Raw genomic sequence first — 18,223 nt, 5'->3', positions numbered from 1 at the left:
TAAATTTTCTGAGGGACCAAGGACTTTGGGTATCAAGAGGGAAACTCCAATTTGTAGAGTAGGAAGTAAAATTCCTAGGACATGTGATTTGTCAAGGGAGCTGGCAGCTGAACCCTGAGAGAATTACAGGGATAGTCTCACTCCCATGACCAAAAACTAAGAGGGAAGTCAGAAGGTTTTTAGGCCTGTTGGGATATTGTAGGCTATGGATTGAAGGATACACACAGGCTGTAACATTCTTGTATGAAAAGCTAGTTGAAGAAGAGATTAGGTGGGGAAAAGACGATGAACAAAAGTTTAAAGCTTTAAAGCAAAAATTAGTCAGTGCACAAGCACTGAGTCTTCTTGCCTCAGACAAACCCTTTTATCTGTTTGTGGATTTAGAAAAAAGGATAGCACATGGAGTATTAGCCCAAGACTGGGGAGGATCCAGGAAGCCAGTGGCCTATTTATCAAAATTACTAGACCCTGTCAGTCAGGGGTGGCCAACCTGCATTCAGGTGGGGGCAGTGACTGCCATATTCGTGGAGGAAAGCAAAAAATTGGGGGAAAATTGAAAATATGTACCCCATACTCAGACAGAAGTATCCTAAGCCAAAAGGCTGAGAAAAGGCTCACTGATTCCCGAGTGCTAAAGTATGAAGCCATCTTAATACATAATGGTTTAGAGCAACCAACTCAACCCTGCCCAGTTCATGTATGGAGAACCAGATGAGGCACTAATACATAATTGCTCAGAGGTTAATAACTATCAAACTAAATGAAGAGAGGACCTAACAGATTGACCACTCCAAGGTGGAAGACGATTGTACATCGATGGATCTTCACAGGTAGTAAAGGGGCACAGGGTATTGGGGTACGCTATAATGCATGAAGGGTTGGCAGCCATAGAAAAGAGAAAGTTACCTTCCAACTGGTCAGCCCAAGGTGTGAGTTGTATGCCCTAAAGTGAGCTCTGGAAATATTAGGACAGAAAAGGAGAACAATAGAAACAGACTGAAAATATGCTTTTGGAGTAGTGCATACCTTTGGAAAAATTTGGGAAGAGAGGGGGCTATTCAATTCAAAGGAAAAGGGACTGATTAATGAAAAATCTGTCTTAGAAGAGTTAGAAACCTTACAATTGCAAGAGAAAGTAGCGGGGGTATATGTTTAAGGACAACAGAAAGGGGCTCAAGGGAAAAATTTAGCTGATATAGAAGCCAAAAAAGCAACTGAATCAGAGACAGAAAACGTAATATTAGTATTAACACCCATGAGAGATATGCAAAAAGTCCTGGTATTCAGGGAGACAGAAGAGGAAGAACTCCTTAAAATAGGAGCCAAGAAACATAATGAAGGGAAGTGGAGATTAGCAGATGGGAGGCAAATGTTGAATAAACCCCTTACCAGGAAAATGCTAGAAGGCATACATGGAACAACACAGTGGGGTACCCAAGTGCTAAGTGATCAATTTCTAAGGGACTGGGGACACATAGGAATTTTCAGAATAACTAAGCAAGTAACTGATATGATACGTCAAAAAGTAAATAAGAAAATCATGAGGAAAAGACCTAGAGGAGGGGGACATCTAGCCTTAAGGCCCTTCCAAAACATCCAAGTAGACTTTACTGAGCTTCCCCACACACAGCGCTGGAAGTTTTTGCTAGTGACAGTAGATCACGTGACTGATTGGGTAGAGGTGGTACCCACTGTTAAAGCCAATGCCAGTGTTGTGAGTAAAACACTTCTAGAATCAATCATTCCCCAATATGGGATGGCAAACAGGATTGATTCAGACTGGAGAACTCATTTCACATTAAAGATATTGCAGAAAGTTGTTCAGGCCCCGGCAGTAAAATGGGAATTACACACTCCATGACATCCACAGAGTTCTGGTCATGTAGAGGATGAATCAAAGTCTTAAAAGAGCTCTAGTTAAGCTAATGATTGAAACCCAAATGTCATGGATAAAATGTCTCCCTTTGGCCTTATTAAGAATTAGAACCCAACCCCAGTCAGATCTGGGGGTGTCACCCTATGAAATGATGTTTGGGTTACCCTTCCTGACCTCACCCCAGAAGGTTGCCACCAATGAGGAAGGGGAAGCCAATGCCAAGAAATAAGTGATGTCTATAGCACAAACTTTGGAAGGGCTAAGACATAAAGGGGCGATTCCTCAAACTACCACCATGGATTTCAGAATCCATAATATTAATCCTGGGGATTGGGTGGTGATCGAGTCATGGAGAGATCAGCCTCTAACTCCTCAGTGGAAGGTCCCTTTCAGGTACTGCTCAACACAGAATTGGTCATGCGAACTGCAGAGTGGCGATGGACTCATGCCAACAGAATCAAAGGCCCAGCAGAAGAGCCCAAAGAGTGGACTGTAACATCCAGGCCAGGTGAAACAAGATTGACTCTCAAGCAGAGACTGAAAGACAACCAGGAAAACACCAAGATGCCCAAAAATTAGAGTCAAGCTTCTACCAACAAGCTTGATAACTGTCTTCCTGTTTTCATGGGTGAGAATTACCAGCATCTGTTGAGGGGAAGTACACAAGGAACTGAAAAAGGTAATGGGACAGCTTCTTTAAGAAAATAAGACAAAAGAAGGAGGGCAAGACCGGGTTGACTCCTTTGTTTGCTAACAAGAAGGCTCCATAGCCCTGCTCTGGGTAGCAATCCCGTAGGCATGGTAAGGTAGGGACAAAAGGCCAGACCAGACCTCTATAATTCCTCAACTGTCTTTTAATTCAACAGGGACTGGAGGGCAGCATCAAGTTGGCCTCTGTACTCACCCCTAAGATACACTGACTATGAGTAGCAGCCACATAGGTAGGGTAGATGGGTATCAAGGCCATACTGGACATCTGTGATGCCCTTTTGTCCATTCCAATTAAGTGTGTCTAAGGAAAACCTGAGATTTTTTTTCACCTGTTCCCATTGTCCTTGCCCACAACAACTGATGCTGGTATGACTCATTCAAGCAAGCGAGAGAATATTTTGACTTAATTGTTCCAGCAAAATTATTTTAAGAAAAGGAAAAGGGGGCCTTGTTATGGATGAGTAATCCTCATGGTTGCCAATCCTATGGTTGACTCTCACAATTTAAGAGTAAGTATTAAATATATGTTAAGAGAAGTTTTGTAGATGTATAATTATCCTTCCCCTTCCCTTGCATTGTTATCACAGGATGGCCTCAGTAGTCGGGGCATTTGGGAGGGTTGGCTTGTTACTATGGCAGCGCCTGAACTCCAGTCAAGGGGTAAGACAGTGATCTACACCATTGGACAGTGAAGAAGAAGTCAACTGAAAAGACTTTGGGACAGGCTAGAGGTATAAAAGCCAGAACATCCATTTTTTAGATGAGCATATGAGACTGAATCATTTGCTCCTGGTGCTGTATTCTTTTCTTTATTCGGTCTTCTGTTGTATTTTGATAAGATCTTAATCAAGTATTTATATTTTTGCAAGTGAAAAGAGTTAATCACATGAGGTTGGGTAATGTGAGGCAAGGTTGTCCACTGGGTCAGCTCTTGAGGTAAAACTTCACTGACCGGGCCAGACCTCCTTAGGAGAGATCATGGATCAATACCAATCAGAATGCTGCAATCACTTCTTGTGTGATAAGAACAACAAAAAGACACCCTTTAAGATAGGAATACATATTTCGTAGAAGATATTTGAAATATTTCCCCAAAATTGCAAAAGCAAATCTTCCTGCTGAACAGAACTAGACCAGAGGGAAATAAAGGCAGAGCCATGGTTTGTCAGGACTTGCTTGATCCTAATGAGCCCCGTGATGCATTTGGAGCTCAGCCATGGAACCTCAGGGCCTGAAAGGAGATTGCACAAACCTTTCCAGGAGTCAAAGCCAGAGAAAACACCCAAAGTATCTCAAAGCATGAATGGCTCCCACTGAGGTCCATCCCAAACACAGGCTCCTCATGGACTCCTTGGAGGAGAGAACTGGAGGCCAGGACTGGAAAAAACACTTCTCAGATATTCAGAGTGGAAAGGAACATCCAAAGTACCTTAAAAACCTTGAGTATCTCAAAGCATTAATGAGCCCCACTGAGTGTCAGTACAAAGCTCTCAAGGGACTCCTTAAAGCAGATAGTTGGGGCCATGATTGCACAAGCCTCTCACATAGTCTGTATCAAAAGGGCAACACTAAATACCTTAAAATAACTGAAGTACCTTGAAGCATTAAAGGCCCACTGGGTGTCTTTACTGATAAAGGCTCTCAAGGGGCTAATTAAAGGAGATAATTGGAGGCTGTGACTGCACAATGTTTCTCATAGAGTCTGTATCCAAAGGAAAACACCAAGTACCTTAAAATAACTGAAGTACCCTGAAGCATTAATGAGCCCCACTGAGTGTTGTTACTGACAGAGCCTCTCCAGGGACTAATTACAGCAGATAATTGAAGACTAGGATTGCACAAACCTCTCAGAGACTCCAAGACAAAAGCCAAACCCAAAGTCCTTTGAAAAACCTGCAGTCCCTGCAGGGAGCATTAAGGAGCCCCCATGGCCATTGCTGAGCAAGGCTCCCCAGAGACTCCTCCTTGCAGATCCTTCAGGCAACTGGGATGTGGGCTGGGGGAGGTGCTAAGGGCAGGAAAAGGGGCTGATAGTGCCCAGCCTGGCTGGGGCTGTTCCAGGAGGCCCTAGGGCCTCAGGACAAGGTGTCTCCTCCTAGCCCTTGGTGGCACAGACCCTGCTGTGGCCCAGGGCACCAAGACTTGGCTTCTCTTTGTCCCCACCTGTCATCACTGCCTCCAGTTCTCGGCTCTGCCTGGGGCCTGGGGACACTTTTTCATTCGTGTTCCTCAGTGGGACCAATTAAAAGTGAAAGAAACTTTGGTGTTGGATTCTGATTTGGAGTGCTGGAGAGGTTTCTTCAGCTCCCTGTCAGGGACTGATGTTCAGGGCCTGAGCACAAAGCCCCAGAGGCTCATTAAAGTCCTTGTGCTGTGTCTGTGCTGCTGAGCTGGGCTGGGCTCCTGGCACAGAGGCAGCTCCTGGTAGTCAAGAAGAGCTTCAAAAGCACATTTCTCTTGATGAGCAGCTCTTCTGCCAGCCCAGCGCTGCCTGCAGCCACCCTGGGCACAGCACAGAGGCACAGAGAGCTTCAATCAGTCAGGGCTGGGAAGGTGCTGAGAAGTGCATGGGGCAGAATCACTGCCAGCCCTTGGCACAGGAACCTCTGGCTGCAGGACAATGCAGCTGCAGCTCCTGGAATGATCTCCTAAAGCTGGAACATCCCAATGCCTACAGACTCTGTGAGTACTTTCTCTGAGTATTTCCAGTGCAGGGCAGGTGAAATGCTCATGAAGCTCTGACATGCTGAAGATTTCTGTTCAGTCATGGAATATTTATAAGACAATGATATTTATTAAGATGAGGAAATTTCCTTAGACTTTGTATTCATTTTTGTACTATTGGAGAATGGCAGGGAGGGGGGATAAATATTAAAGCCTGATTATGAAATATTTATTTTGAATTTTGACAAGTGCCTGAGACATCCAAACTGTTACTTTTAGTGATCAATAGGTTCACAGGAGATCCCTAATGTACTTTCAGCCACTCTGCCCATGGACAGCACCAGCACCACCTTTGTTGGAGCCATCAGGCTTAGTGTGAGCTGTCCTTTCTCCAAGCTGCAAACAGAACCTGCCCCCATCTAGGGTCCTGCAAACAGGCAGGGTTCTGTAGGGCCAAGGAGAGTGCACAGAGATTTGGGCTCTTTGACTGCTAGCAGGGAGGGATCAGGCACAGGGAAAAATCTCCAGCAGGGAAATCTGCAGGAAGCAGAGAGAAGAGCAGGCAAGGAGAGAGAAAAACCCCAGCAATGCTGTGACAGGGCGAGTTGAGAGATGCCCACAGGATTCCCTCCAGTGCAGCCCCTCCCTCTGAACAAGCTCCCTCCCTCCTGTGCCCTCAGCCAAGCCTCTGCCCTCAGGGCCCGGGCTCCAAGGCGTGCAGCCCCTCCTGTGCAGGCAGAGCTGCAGCAGAGCCAGGGGCAGCTCTGCAGCCCTGGGCCCAGTTCCCTCTGCAGAGCACAGGGCTGGGAGCAGCTGCCCGGCCCTGGGGGCTCTGGCAGGGGGCACAGCTGGCTCAGGGTGACGCTGTCCCCAGTGCCCACCTCTGGGCAATGCTGTCAGTGCAGCGAGGAAAGGAGCTGCATCTCCCTCAATCCAATGCCATCATAAGGACACTTGGAAATGTCCCTGAGATTTCAGTCCAAGCTGGGAGTTTCAATCCAGGGTGCAAACCTGTCCTAGAGCATCTCTGAGTTATGATTGATGGGGAAAGGCAGAGGTGTTGTGACACTGAAAATGCTGCTGGGTTGGTGAAATGAGCAACGTGAGTCCTTGGATACAAATGTGGAGCTGAGCTGTGGTGGATCTATCTGCTCTCATCTATACCTGGGTGTTTTTAAAAGAAACATGGGAGTGTGAACATCCTCCATTTAAGAAAAGTCAAAGCCCAGAGAAATTCCAAACAGAATGAAGTGACAGACTATCTCCCCTCAGTCCCCACTTGTCCTCTTGCCTCAGGGAACTCACTCTGTTCTACCAGACGGCAGCAGAAATGCTGAGGGTTTCTGCTATCCAAGAATATCAGGAGAGACATGGGGGAGGTTAAAAAGGGAACTTCAGAACTCTTAAACATGAAAGAATGTCCATGTATGTTACAGAGGATGGTATATGGGAAACGGCTTTGATTTTGCTTGCAGCTATCTCCTTTAAATCTTCACTGTCCTTTTCTCCATTATTAGGTCCAAGTCCAACTGCAGTAAATGTCCAACAGCAGCTCCATCAGCAACTTCCTCCTGCTGGCATTGGCAGACACGCGGCAGCTGCAGCTCCTGCACTTCTGCCTCTTGCTGGGCATCTCCCTGGCTGCCCTCCTGGGCAATGGCCTCATCATCAGCGCCGTAGCCTGCAGCCACCAGCTGCACACGCCCATGTTCTTCTTCCTGCTCAACCTGGCCCTCACTGACCTGGGCTCCATCTGCACAACTGTCCCCAAAGCCATGCACAATTCCCTCTGGGACACCAGGACCATCTCCTACAAAGGATGTGTTGCACAGCTCTTTTTTTTTGTTTTCTGCGCGAATACAGAGTATTTTTTCCTGACCATCATGTGCTATGACCGCTACGTGTCCATCTGCAAACCCCTGCACTATGAGACCCTCCTGGGAAGCAGAGCTTGTGCCCACATGGCAGCAGCTGCCTGGGCCAGTGGCTTTCTATATTCACTGCTGCACACAGCCAATACATTTTCCCTGCCCCTGTGCCATGGCAATGCTCTGGGCCAGTTCTTCTGTGAAATCCCTCAGATCCTCAAGCTCTCCTGCTCCAAGTCCTATCTCAGGGAACTGGGGCTTCTTGCCGTTAGTGCCTGTTTTGAATTTGGCTGTTTTGTGTTCATTGTTTTCTCCTATGTGCAGATCTTCAGGGCTGTGCTGAGGATCCCATCTGAGCAGGGACGGCACAAAGCCTTTTCCACCTGCCTCCCTCACCTGGCTGTGGTCTCTTTGTTCCTCAGCACTGCAATGTTTTCCTATCTGAAGCCAGCCTCCATCTCCTCCCCATCCCTGGATGTGGCAGTGACAGTTCTGTACTCGGTGGTGCCTCCAGCCCTTAACCCCCTCATCTACAGCCTGAGGAACCAGGAGCTCAAGGCTGCAGTGAGGAGACTGATGACTGGATGCTTTCAGGAACATTAAACTGCTGGCCAATTTCTTCAAATCACTTCCAATAAAAATCATCTATGATACTTCTTTTTGGTTTCATTGTGGAGTCATTTGTCCCCTGTTTATGTTGTTCATGTTATCCACAAAGAAATGTCATTGTAGCATTTCTGATTTTGTTTGTCTCTACCTTCCCCATGGCCACAGACTTTGTCAATAAGGGGCTGGTCCCCTGGTGGCATTAAAGGAAGGAAAGGATCTCCCAGCAAAGTATTCTGCAGAGATGCCCTTTTGTTGCCTTCACTGAAGCTTCAGCAGCAATGTCTGTGTGCAGAGCTGGGGGCAGATCAGTGCCGGCCCTGCAGCTTTGCCCAGCAGCAGCAGCGGGACTTGGTGTTGCCAGTGCTGCTGCCATGGCCCTGGCCCGCTGCCCTGGTGGCCCTGATGTTGCTGTAGGGCCTGAGTGCTCTCAGGGCCGGGCACAGTGCTGGGGGTGGCAGTGCCGGGGCTGCAGCAGGGACAGGCCATGGGCACTGCTGGGGCAGCACTGACGCCTCAGGCCAGGCCCTGGGGGCTCCAGGCTTCTTGCCCAGGCTCTCTCAAGGACACAGCCAGGCCAATGCTCAGCACAAAAAAGCCCTGTGAGCAGCCCCAGGCTGGCCGTGGGCAGGCTGGGGTGAAAGAGCATAGCTGGTGCTCTGCAAGGGCTCTGGGGCAGATGGGAAGGAGCAGCAGAGCAGGGGCTGATCCATCCCCAGTGCACTGCACAGCCCAGGGCAGCGTCCCAGAGTGTCATCATGGAGCTGCCAACAACATCCCCCCTCTGCAGCCCTGGCCTCTCCCCCCAGGTCACACAGGTGCCCCATCCTTGCAGGCACAGATATATGGCAGCACTGGCTCAGCAGCCCCTGTTTGCATTGCACACAGCAGGCAGGAGCACCCCCATGCTGGTGTGGGGGTGAATCTGAGGGACATGAACCTGAGGGAGCACAAATGCCATCAGCCCCTGGGGCCAGCAAGGGCTGGGGGATGGCAGGGAAACCACTCAGATTTTTCCCAGCCTCTGCACTCAGCCAGAAAGTTTCTTCCCATGAGCTGGGAGTTTCCTGTCCCACTGCAGACGCTGTTGCTCAGAGCCAGGGCTGCCTGGCAGCCACCCCCAAACTGCCCTGAGCATTTCCTTTGCTTCACCTTTGATTTGTTAACTCTTCCGTGGTACACATTTCTTCCCATTGTCCACCCCTGTTCCTTCTCCTGCAAACAGTCCATCCCTGTTTGCCCTTTCCTCTCTGGCCCCACTCCCCATTGCAGTTCCTGATTTGGCCCCATGGGAACGTCCCTTGGGCAGCAGGATCATCCTACAAGTGCTGCAGGAATTGTCTGCAGGCTCCTGCAGTGCCTGGTGCTGCTCCCTTGCCAGAGGCACCCCAGGTCATGGGGGCTCATGTGGGCTGCTGTGTCTGGCTCTGAGGCTCCCTGTTCTGGGCAGTGAGGAGGAGCTGCAGAGGCTCTGCAGGACTGACAGGATGCACTTTGGGGCTGGGAGGAGAAGCTAAGGCACGTGGGCTGATAGAGCTTCTAAAGAGGAGGCCCAGGGCTCCTCCTTCAACTGCTGCAAGGGCAGTTTCAGAGAATCCCAGAATCAGCAAAGGTGGAACAGGCCATGGAGATCATCAAGTCCAAACTTTGCCCTGACACCGCCTTGTCTCCCCTGAGCCTCCTCTTCTCCAGGATAAACAACCCCAGCTCTCTTAGCCACTCCTCATAGCTCTTGTGCTCTAGACCCCTCCCCAGCCTTGTTGCCCTTCTCTGGTCACGCTCCAGGCCCCTCCATGTCCTTCCTAAATTGGGAGCCCAGAACTGGACACAGCACTCCAGTTGCTGCCCGACCAGTGTCCAGCACAGGGGAAGAATCCCTGCTGGCCATACCATTCCTGATCCAGGCCAGGAGCCACAGGCCTTCTTGGCCACCTGGGCACACTGCTGCCTCATGTCCAGCCTGCTCTCCATCAGTCCCTGCAGGTCCCTTTTTGCCTGGCTGCTGTCCAGCCACTCTGTCCCCAGCCTGTAGTGCTGCAGGGGTTGTTGTGGCCAAATTGCAGGACCCAGCACTTGGACTTGTTAAACCTCACCTTGTTGGATTTGGGCCCTGGATCCAGCCTGTCCAGGGCCCTGTGCAGAGCCCTCCAACCCTCCAGCAGATCCATACTCCCAGCCAACTTGGTGTCACCACGGTTCCATGCAGCCTCCCAGTGTCACAATGTCCCTTTGGTTCCATGGGACCCTTTATGTCACAAAGTCCCTTGGATCCTTGGGCCCCTGCAGTGTCACAATGTCCCTTGGTCCCCAGAGGCCCTGCATTGTCACAATGGATCCTTGGTTCCATGAAGTCTGGCAGTGTAGCAATGTCAATGTGATATTTTTTGAAAATTCCCTTCGCCAGGATTTCTTCTCCTGGGAAGATGAGAAGCTTTAGCTTCTCCGTGTTTTGCTTCTCTGGAATGTGGTCTGGAGATTGTTTATCCAAACATGTGAATTAACTTAATGACCAATAACCATCAGCTGTATTGGACTCTGAGGAGTCAGTAGTGAGTTTTCATTATCATTCTTGGTAAGCCTTATGTCTGTATTCTTCTTTTTCTAAGGCACAGTTTTTGAAAAGCATAATATAATATAATATAATATAATATAATATAATATAATATAATATAATATAATATAATATAATATAAATCAGCTTTTCTGAGAACATGGAGTCAGATTCTCGTCTCTCACCTTGTCCTGAGCACTTCACAAACACCACACAGCAATACTGTTCTTGGTTCCACAGTGTCACAATGGCCCCTTGGCTCTGTGCTGCCGTGTCCTACACAGTGTCACCATGGTCTGCTTAGTGCCACCAGGCCCTGCAGTGTCACTATGGCCTCTTCCTTCCCCAGGCCCCTGCATTGTCACAATCATCAGAGAATCAACCAGGCTGCAAAAAACCTTGGAGAGCATCAAGTCCAACCTGGGACCCAACACCACCTTGTCACCCAGATCATGGCCCTCAGTGTCTCATCCAGTCTTTCCTTAAACACTTCCAGGGTTGGTGACTCAGCCACCTCCCTGGGCAGCCTGTGACCTAACACTGTGCTGCCTAACCAATGCCAAGAACAGAGGGAAGATCACTGTCCTGGTCCTCCCAGCCACGCGCTTCCTGATTCATAGGAGTGCTAGGGCTTGGATAAGGGAAATGGTGGGGAGAGGGTGAGGGCAAAGTGTTATTGATTGTCAGCCATGAAGAATCTTAATTTTCGTATCTATTCAGACTGCATTAGAAGGTGCTAGAGATCAAAACTAACTGGATATAGCTGATACCAATTTATATATTCAGGAAATGAACACTTGACAGGAAAAAAACAGTTCTCTCTGCATTTTTTTCAACAAAGTATATTCACTTTCGATACACTTCTGAAATCTATCTAATTAACCACAGAAGAATTGAAAACTTAAATTATTCCCTGGGGCTTTTTTTTTTTTCAAGAGTTTTGCATAAATATTTATGAGCCTTTGTGACTAGATTCCTGAACTGAAGAGCTCAAGAAAGAAGAGGCCTCTACAGGAGTAAAATTCAACAGCAAACTCCAAGTGGCTGAGGATCCATCCCCATCAGAGCAGCAATGAACAGAAATGGGCACAGCTTTGTGTCTGCCCCAGCTTTGGCAAGGGCCCTGGGCCTGGAGCAGGAGCAGCTCTTGAGGGCCCCAAGGCCTGGACTCTTGTGCTGCCCTGGGCAGATGGGATGGCAGCAGGGGCTGCAGAGCTCTCAGCACCTCAGGCAGAGGGAAGCAGGGCAGCCAGGGTGCCTCCTTTGGCCTTGGCAGAGCACCTTCCCCCATGGCTGGGGCTGAGTCCTGTGGGAGCTGCAGCTACTGCTGTGCCCTTGCCAGGGGCTGAGACCGTGGGGCAGTGCCCGGAGCAGCCTGGCCTGAGCAGAGCTGTGAGGCCAGAGCCAGCTGGGCTGGGCTGGGAAGAGGCCCTTGGTGCTGCCCAGAGCTCAGGGCAGCTGGCAGAGCTTGCAGGGAGCTGGGCTGGGCTCCAAGAGCCTGGCCCAGAAACCATCAATGTCCATCTCAGCCTGGCTGAGCATGCAGGGGCAGGACTCAGGCCAGGCCTTGTAGAGCAGGGCCAGCGCCTGTGCAAGGCATTGCAAACAGGCAAGTGGCCCAGAGAGGGGGCTGCTCCATGCCCTTGGTAGCATGGACAGAGAAGGGAGGGGGTCAGGACATTTGTCAGCGCCAGTGTCTGTGCTCAGCCCTTTGCAGCCGTGGCTGCTGAACCCAGCTTTGGACTGGGCTTAGTTTAGTTGTGGCCCAGCTCCATCCTCCTGCAGGTCTCAGGGCCTGTTCCTGGCCACAGCCAGCCCTGGCCGACCTCTCTGCTGGCCCAGAGGTCGGCAGAGCCCAGGGCAGGGCTGTCTGTGCAGCCCCACAGGTGCCAGGGGCTCTGCAGGAGCTGGCAGAGGCTGCCCAGAAGGGAGGCCATGGGGCACAGAGCCCCAGGGCTGCTGTGGGCACCACGGCACAGGGGCCGTTCACAGCCGCAATGCTCCTGGCCTGGGCTGGGCCTGCACAGGTGCTGGGCCACCATGGCTGGGCCAGACAGGGCCACAATGGGTCCACGCAGCTGCTGCCCAGGCTGACAGCAAGGCCAGGCACACACAAGCAATTGCTGAGCATGGCCTGCGCTGGCCAGGCCTGACTGTGCCAAAGGCAGAGCTCAGCTGCCCTTGGGGGCTGCAGCAACCGTCCAGAGCCCAAAGAGCCTCCATGGCTGTGCTGGAGACCAAGGCTGCAGGAGGGAAATGCAGGGCTGCTGTGGGATGCAGAGGGCATTGAATTCCAGAACACCTTATTTCCCAGGGGTTTGTTGGCTGACAAGAAAGAAACATCCCTCTGTGTCTTGGGCAGCTCCTTCTCCAAGGAAAGCAGGTGGGAGTTGGAGCCCAGGAGCTGAAAGCTGCAGGTGCAGCCTGGGCTGCAGGGAGCTCAGATTTGCAAAAGGCTGCTCTGAGTGCCGGGGCTTGGATGGGGGAAATGGTGGGGTGGGGGTAGGGACAGAGTGTGATGGGTTGTCAGCCATGAAGGGTCTTCATTTTCATAGCTATTCCAACTGCATGAGGAGGCACTTGGATTCAGTGTCAGCTGGAAATTGCACGTATTAATAAATTGACAGGGAACAAACCCCTACCGTTGACCTAAGAAATCTTTTCTCACTGTCTTTTTAAATAGAATCTATTCAACTTGAATACACTACTGAAGTTTGTCGAATTCACCTCAAAAGATTTGAAAATGAAAATCAAATTATTCCCAGAGGCTTGACTTTTTAAGGTGTTCTGAATGTTAATGAGCCCTGAGACACTGAATTCCTGCACTGAAGAGCTGAAGGCTGAACAAGCCCCTGGAGCAGGAAAATTCAGCAGCAGCCTCCAAGTTGCTGAGGATGTCAGCAGCCCCCACTGAGCCCCTCCCTGCCCAGAGACCATGGGGGAATGGGCAGACAAGGAGAGCGTCCCTGGGGCTGGGGCAGCACAACTCAGAGGCACCAGGGGCTCCAGCTGGGCAATGGAGTGTGGAATGTGGCTGGGAAAGCTCTGCCTGGGCTGTGCCAAGCAGGACAGACAAGCCCTGACTCCCATCTCCCAGACAAGTCTCTTAATGAGATATTTAAAAGGAAATTCAATTATTTATGTGCTCTGAGTTGGATGCAGTGGAGAAATGCCATCAAGAGATTCTCAGGCACTCAAAACAACAAAACGGCCTTTACTGGCAACCTGGAAAATCAAAGAAATTTTTGTGAAAGCTTTAATATTACATATAATCAACAGAAAACACTTCTTGAAGCATTAACTTGACCCATTCAACTTCCCAAACTCTAAACCTGCGCAATTTTAAGTTAATAAAAATGTGCAGGGAGAGGGAATTAGAAAGATTTAGAGAAGCACGCACAGAGCTACCAACTCCTGGATTCCAGCACTGTTCAGATGGAAATTCCAAGAGGAGGCAGGGTGAAGATCTGTGCTTGCCTTGTGGTCAGCCTTCAATAACCCTTGGTCTTCCTGGGCCCTTCCCCCAGGTGGGAATTGGGCTCATTTGGTCACCCAGGAGCTGGGCTGGGGTCTCCAGAGGTGGCTGTGGAGCATTGCCTGTGCTGTGCCAGGGACTGGCAGACACTGCTGGGCTGGGATAGAGGCTCTGGGGGGATTGGGGTTCCAGGGCAGGGCAGTGCTGGGGTTGCAGGGAAGGGAAGGTTTGGGGTTCCAGGGCAGGGCCAGGCTGGACCTGCCCCTTCCTCCCCCACACATGAAAAGTTTTGAGCCAACAATCTCCTCCAGTTTGTCACAACAGGCAATGATGGAGGTGAAGTTCCAGTTCTCTCCATGGGCACCTCGAGGGGAAGGACAGTTCTTTTCTATAGAAAGGAAAGCACAGACCCCGATATTTGCAAGGGAGGTCAGAGCCTCACTGGGCCAAGGCCAGCCAGACATGTCAGGAATGACAGATTTTTTCTGGGAGCAGTCTTTTCTTTTAGGAAATTTTGGAGATGGAACCCCAGTCTCAGCCATGGGTTCCTGGAGAAGCAGGACAGTTCCTTCCCATAGGAAGGAAAGTGCGGAGATTTTCCCAATGTTTTGGGGACAGATGGGAAGCGACCGTTGTGAAACCACTGCAGCCAGATTTGTACCGGCAATATTCCTATGGGAACAATCCCTGGATATAAGGAAATTCGGAGGAGAAATCCCAAATCTGACCATGGGTTCCTGGAGGAGAAGGAAAATTCTTTTCCATAGGAAGGAAAGCACGGAGTCCCCGTGCTTCAGCAGCAGATGAGATCTTCAACATGCCAGGGTCAGCTGGACCAGTCAGATGACCCCTGGGAGGCCAAACCAGCCAGACCTGTTCTGTGTTCCCTTGGTTTTGTGGGGCCCCACAGTGCCAGAATGGTGCCTTGCGTCTATGGGGCCCAGCAGTGTCACAATGGACTCTTGGTTCAATGGGGTCCAGCAGGGTCACAGTGACACCTAGGTTCCAGAAGGCCTCAGAGTGTCATAATGGTCCCACTGATTCCATGAGGACTTAACGGTGTGACAATGGTCTCCCTGGTTCCCTAGGCCCCACAATGTCACATGACTCCTCTCTTCCATGAGCCCTGCAATGTCACAATGGACCTTTGGACCCTGGGGGTTTGAAGTGTCACAATGGTCTCCTTTGGCTCCACAGTGTCACAATGGACCATTGATGACACAAGGTCCCTCTGTGTCACCCTGGAGCTTTGGTTCCATGCATCCCTGCAGTGTCACAACGGTCTCATTTGGTTCCCAGTGTCACAATGGACCTCTGATGACATCAAGCCTTGCAATGTCACAATGGACCTTTGGTTCCATGCAGCCCTCCAGTGTCACAAAGGGCTCTTGGTTTCACAAGGCCCCACAGGATCCCAATGGTCCTTTGGTTCTGTGGGGACCTCCAGAGTCACAATTTTCTTGACAGTTCCATGAGGCCCTGCAGTGTCACAATGGACCCTTGGTTTGATGGGGCCTCTCAGTGACACAATCATCCCTACACTCCAGGGAGCCACACAGTGTCAGTGCAGTCCCCTTGGTTCCATGAGGCCCAGCAATGTCACAGTGCTCTCCATGGTTCTATGAGGCCCCACAGTGTCAAAATGGTCACTTGGTCTCACAAGGCCCCACAGTGTCACAATGGTCCCCTGGTCTCACAGGGCCCCACAGTGTCACAATGGTCGTTTGGTTCCATGGCCCTGTGCTGCTGCATTCCCCCCTCCCCTTCTCAGCTCGCCCTTCCAGCTGAGAAGTGCTCCCTGGGCCTCGGCCTTAGCCAGCAGCCCCTGGGCTCAGCTCCTCTGCAGCTCATCACAAACACTGTCTGCTCCAGGCACTGCTGCTGCCGCCCAACCAGCTCCTGGTTTCTGTAGCAGCAGGCTGGGAACTGTTTTTGTTCCCTCAGTGGCACAACATCCCTGTTCTCACAGTGCGAAAGAAAGCTGTTGGTGCCAAGTGTGGCCAGGATGAACCACTGCTGGGACTGAAGCCCCTCTCTTGGGGCCCTGCAAACAGCGCTCCAAAAGGAGCCCTTGGAGCTCTCCTGGGTCAGTGACTCCCTCTGAGTGGGGCCTCTCTGAGCCAGGAACTCTCCCGTTTGCTGCACTCGGGGATCACAAACAACGACAGAGCCTGGGCCGATCCCCCCACTCCTCCAGGCAAAGCCCTTTGCCCTTTGCTGGGGAGATGCCAAAGGATCCTCAGGGAGCATTGCCTGCCCTCAGGTGAATTGCTCACAGGTGCCTTCCACTCACTCTTTGTGTCTGTGTGCACACAGGAGTGCCTGTGCTGGAAAAATGTGGCAGAAATGCTGCTCTCTTAAGGGTTTGAGTGCCTTGGATAAGTGAGTCAGTCAGACGTGTAGATAAGTTTAAGTCACTAGGTCTAAGTGGAGCTAAATGCTGTTAGGAGTTTTTCTTTTGCAAAGTTGTTATGTTTAATTTAAGGTAACTATTGTTAAATGTTATTCCTCTGTTAAATCGCAAAGTCATACGTTATAAGTTAAGGTAAGTACTATTTAGTGTCGCAGACATTTTTCCATAGAAATCCTTTCTTTGGGATTTGCTCATCTTCTGGGAAGCTGGGGCCCCAGAAGAATGTAAACAATTGTTATCGGCTGGTGTGGAATGCAACAGGTGCAGCTGTGATTGGGCTTCTGTGAGTGTTTGGATTTGCTGACCACATACAGGAGAGTTTGTCCTTGCTTTCTGCTGGACACAGAACTTTGTTATTCATTCTTTTCTATTCTATTCTTAGCTTAGCAGCCTCTGCAACTTCTCTCCTTATTCCTTTTAGTATAGTTATAATGTATTATATATCATATATCAATAAATCCAGCCTTCTGATCATGAACTAAGATTCTCATCCACTTCTCTCATCTGAAGACCTTATCAGGTCGCTGTAATAATTTAGTGCTGTTCTTATGCTACATTGTGAAGTTGAATGTATCTGTTAAGGTTAAGGTGTAAGTTCAGTGCTCTTAAGTTTGAGCCCTGTTAAGCTTTAGGCCATATTCCTTTTATCCTTGCCCTCACTGTCCTTGTGCCACACACACACACACACACCCACCCACACACACACTCACACAAACCCACACGCACACACACGGACAGTTCTCGGTTTGTTTCTGGTTTGGTTGCCTGGATTTGGTTTGGTTTTGTTGTTGCTTTGTTTCCTTGGTGTGCCTGAAGTGTCCAGTCAGGAGCAGAAAGACTTTTGCCAAGGAACTTTGTGCTCCTGTCCATTAATATTCAATCTGGGTTTTGCTGATCCCTTGCTGGGGATTTTTTCAGCGCCCTCAAGGCCTCATTCGTAAGAGGGTGAAGGAGCCCTGGCCCAGGCTCTGGCCCTGGGGGACACGGGGACGCTGCGAGGGGGTCCCTGTCCCCCTGTCCCACCCCCGGGGCCCCGGCCTCCATCCCTGTGTCAGGCTCTGGGGTCGATCTCGTGGAACATCCTCTGGGGGAGGCTGCGGCACCGGGGGCGGGGGGACCCGGGGAGACAGGGGACCCTGCTGTGCACGAGCAGGGTTGGACTGCTCTGGGGGGCTGGGGCAGAGTGACCTCCCCAGGGACCTCACACAGCCCCTGTAATGTCACACATCAATCCGTGATGTCACAGAAATCTCTGTGATGTCACAAAGTCACCCTATGATTTCACAATCTGTACTGTGATGTCACCACCTGCTCTAGGATTTTACTCAGTCACCTAGTGGTGTCACAACCCACTCTCTGATGCCCCAGTTCCACACTCTATGATGGCAGAATTTGCTCTATGGCCTCATACCCTACTCTATTACATCACAGCCAGCTCTGTGATGTCAGAACCCCCTCTATGATGTCACAATCCCTCTCTGTGATGTCACACTGCCTGCTCTGTAATGTCACAGCACTCACTTTGACCTCACGGCCTCCTCTATGATGTCATACAGGCATGCCATTATCTCACAGCCCACTCTGTGCTGTCACACAGCCCCTTTCTGACATCACAGTTGCTCTGTGCCTCTACGACAAAGCCACAGAGGTGCTGCTGTGACACAGCCCCCTCGGGGACATCCCACAGCCCCTGCCAGTGCTGAGCCCCTGTGAGCTCTGTCTGTTCCCTGCTTGTGTCCCTGAGGGGCCCTGGCAGTGCCCCAGCCCTGCTGGGCTGTGCACAGGAGCTGCTCCTGGCCAGAGCTGTGTCTCTGCAGCGCTGCCCTTGCCAGGAGCTGCCTCTGGGCCAGGAGCCCAGCCCAGCTCAGCAGCACAGACACAGCACAGGGACTTTAATGACCCTCTGGGGCTTTGGTGCTCTTTGCATCAGTCTCAGTCTCTCAGAGTGTGCTCAAAGAACTTCTCAAGAACTCAAAATCAGATTCAAAGTCCAAAGTTTCTTAAACTTTTAATGGGTCCCACTGATGGGACTCATGCTCCCAGTGGTCAGACCTAACAT

The 18,223-nt window shown here is 50.5% G+C and overlaps 1 protein-coding gene across 1 annotated transcript; it reads left to right on the top strand.

Annotated features, from left to right (window-relative positions):
* The first annotated feature begins 6,789 nt into the window (after window positions 1-6,789).
* LOC132085908 (olfactory receptor 14J1-like) lies at window positions 6,790-7,722 on the top strand. The gene has a single exon (XM_059491378.1). It carries the CDS (start codon window positions 6,790-6,792, stop codon window positions 7,720-7,722), a length of 933 nt encoding a protein of 310 aa, XP_059347361.1.
* The last annotated feature ends 10,501 nt before the right edge of the window (window positions 7,723-18,223 follow it).

The sequence above is a fragment of the Ammospiza nelsoni genome, chromosome 33, assembly GCF_027579445.1.
Source record: "Ammospiza nelsoni isolate bAmmNel1 chromosome 33, bAmmNel1.pri, whole genome shotgun sequence".
Lineage (NCBI taxonomy): Eukaryota > Metazoa > Chordata > Aves > Passeriformes > Passerellidae > Ammospiza > Ammospiza nelsoni.
Note: the sequence above shows the minus strand (reverse complement) of the source record. Positions and strands in the feature narration are given on the sequence as shown.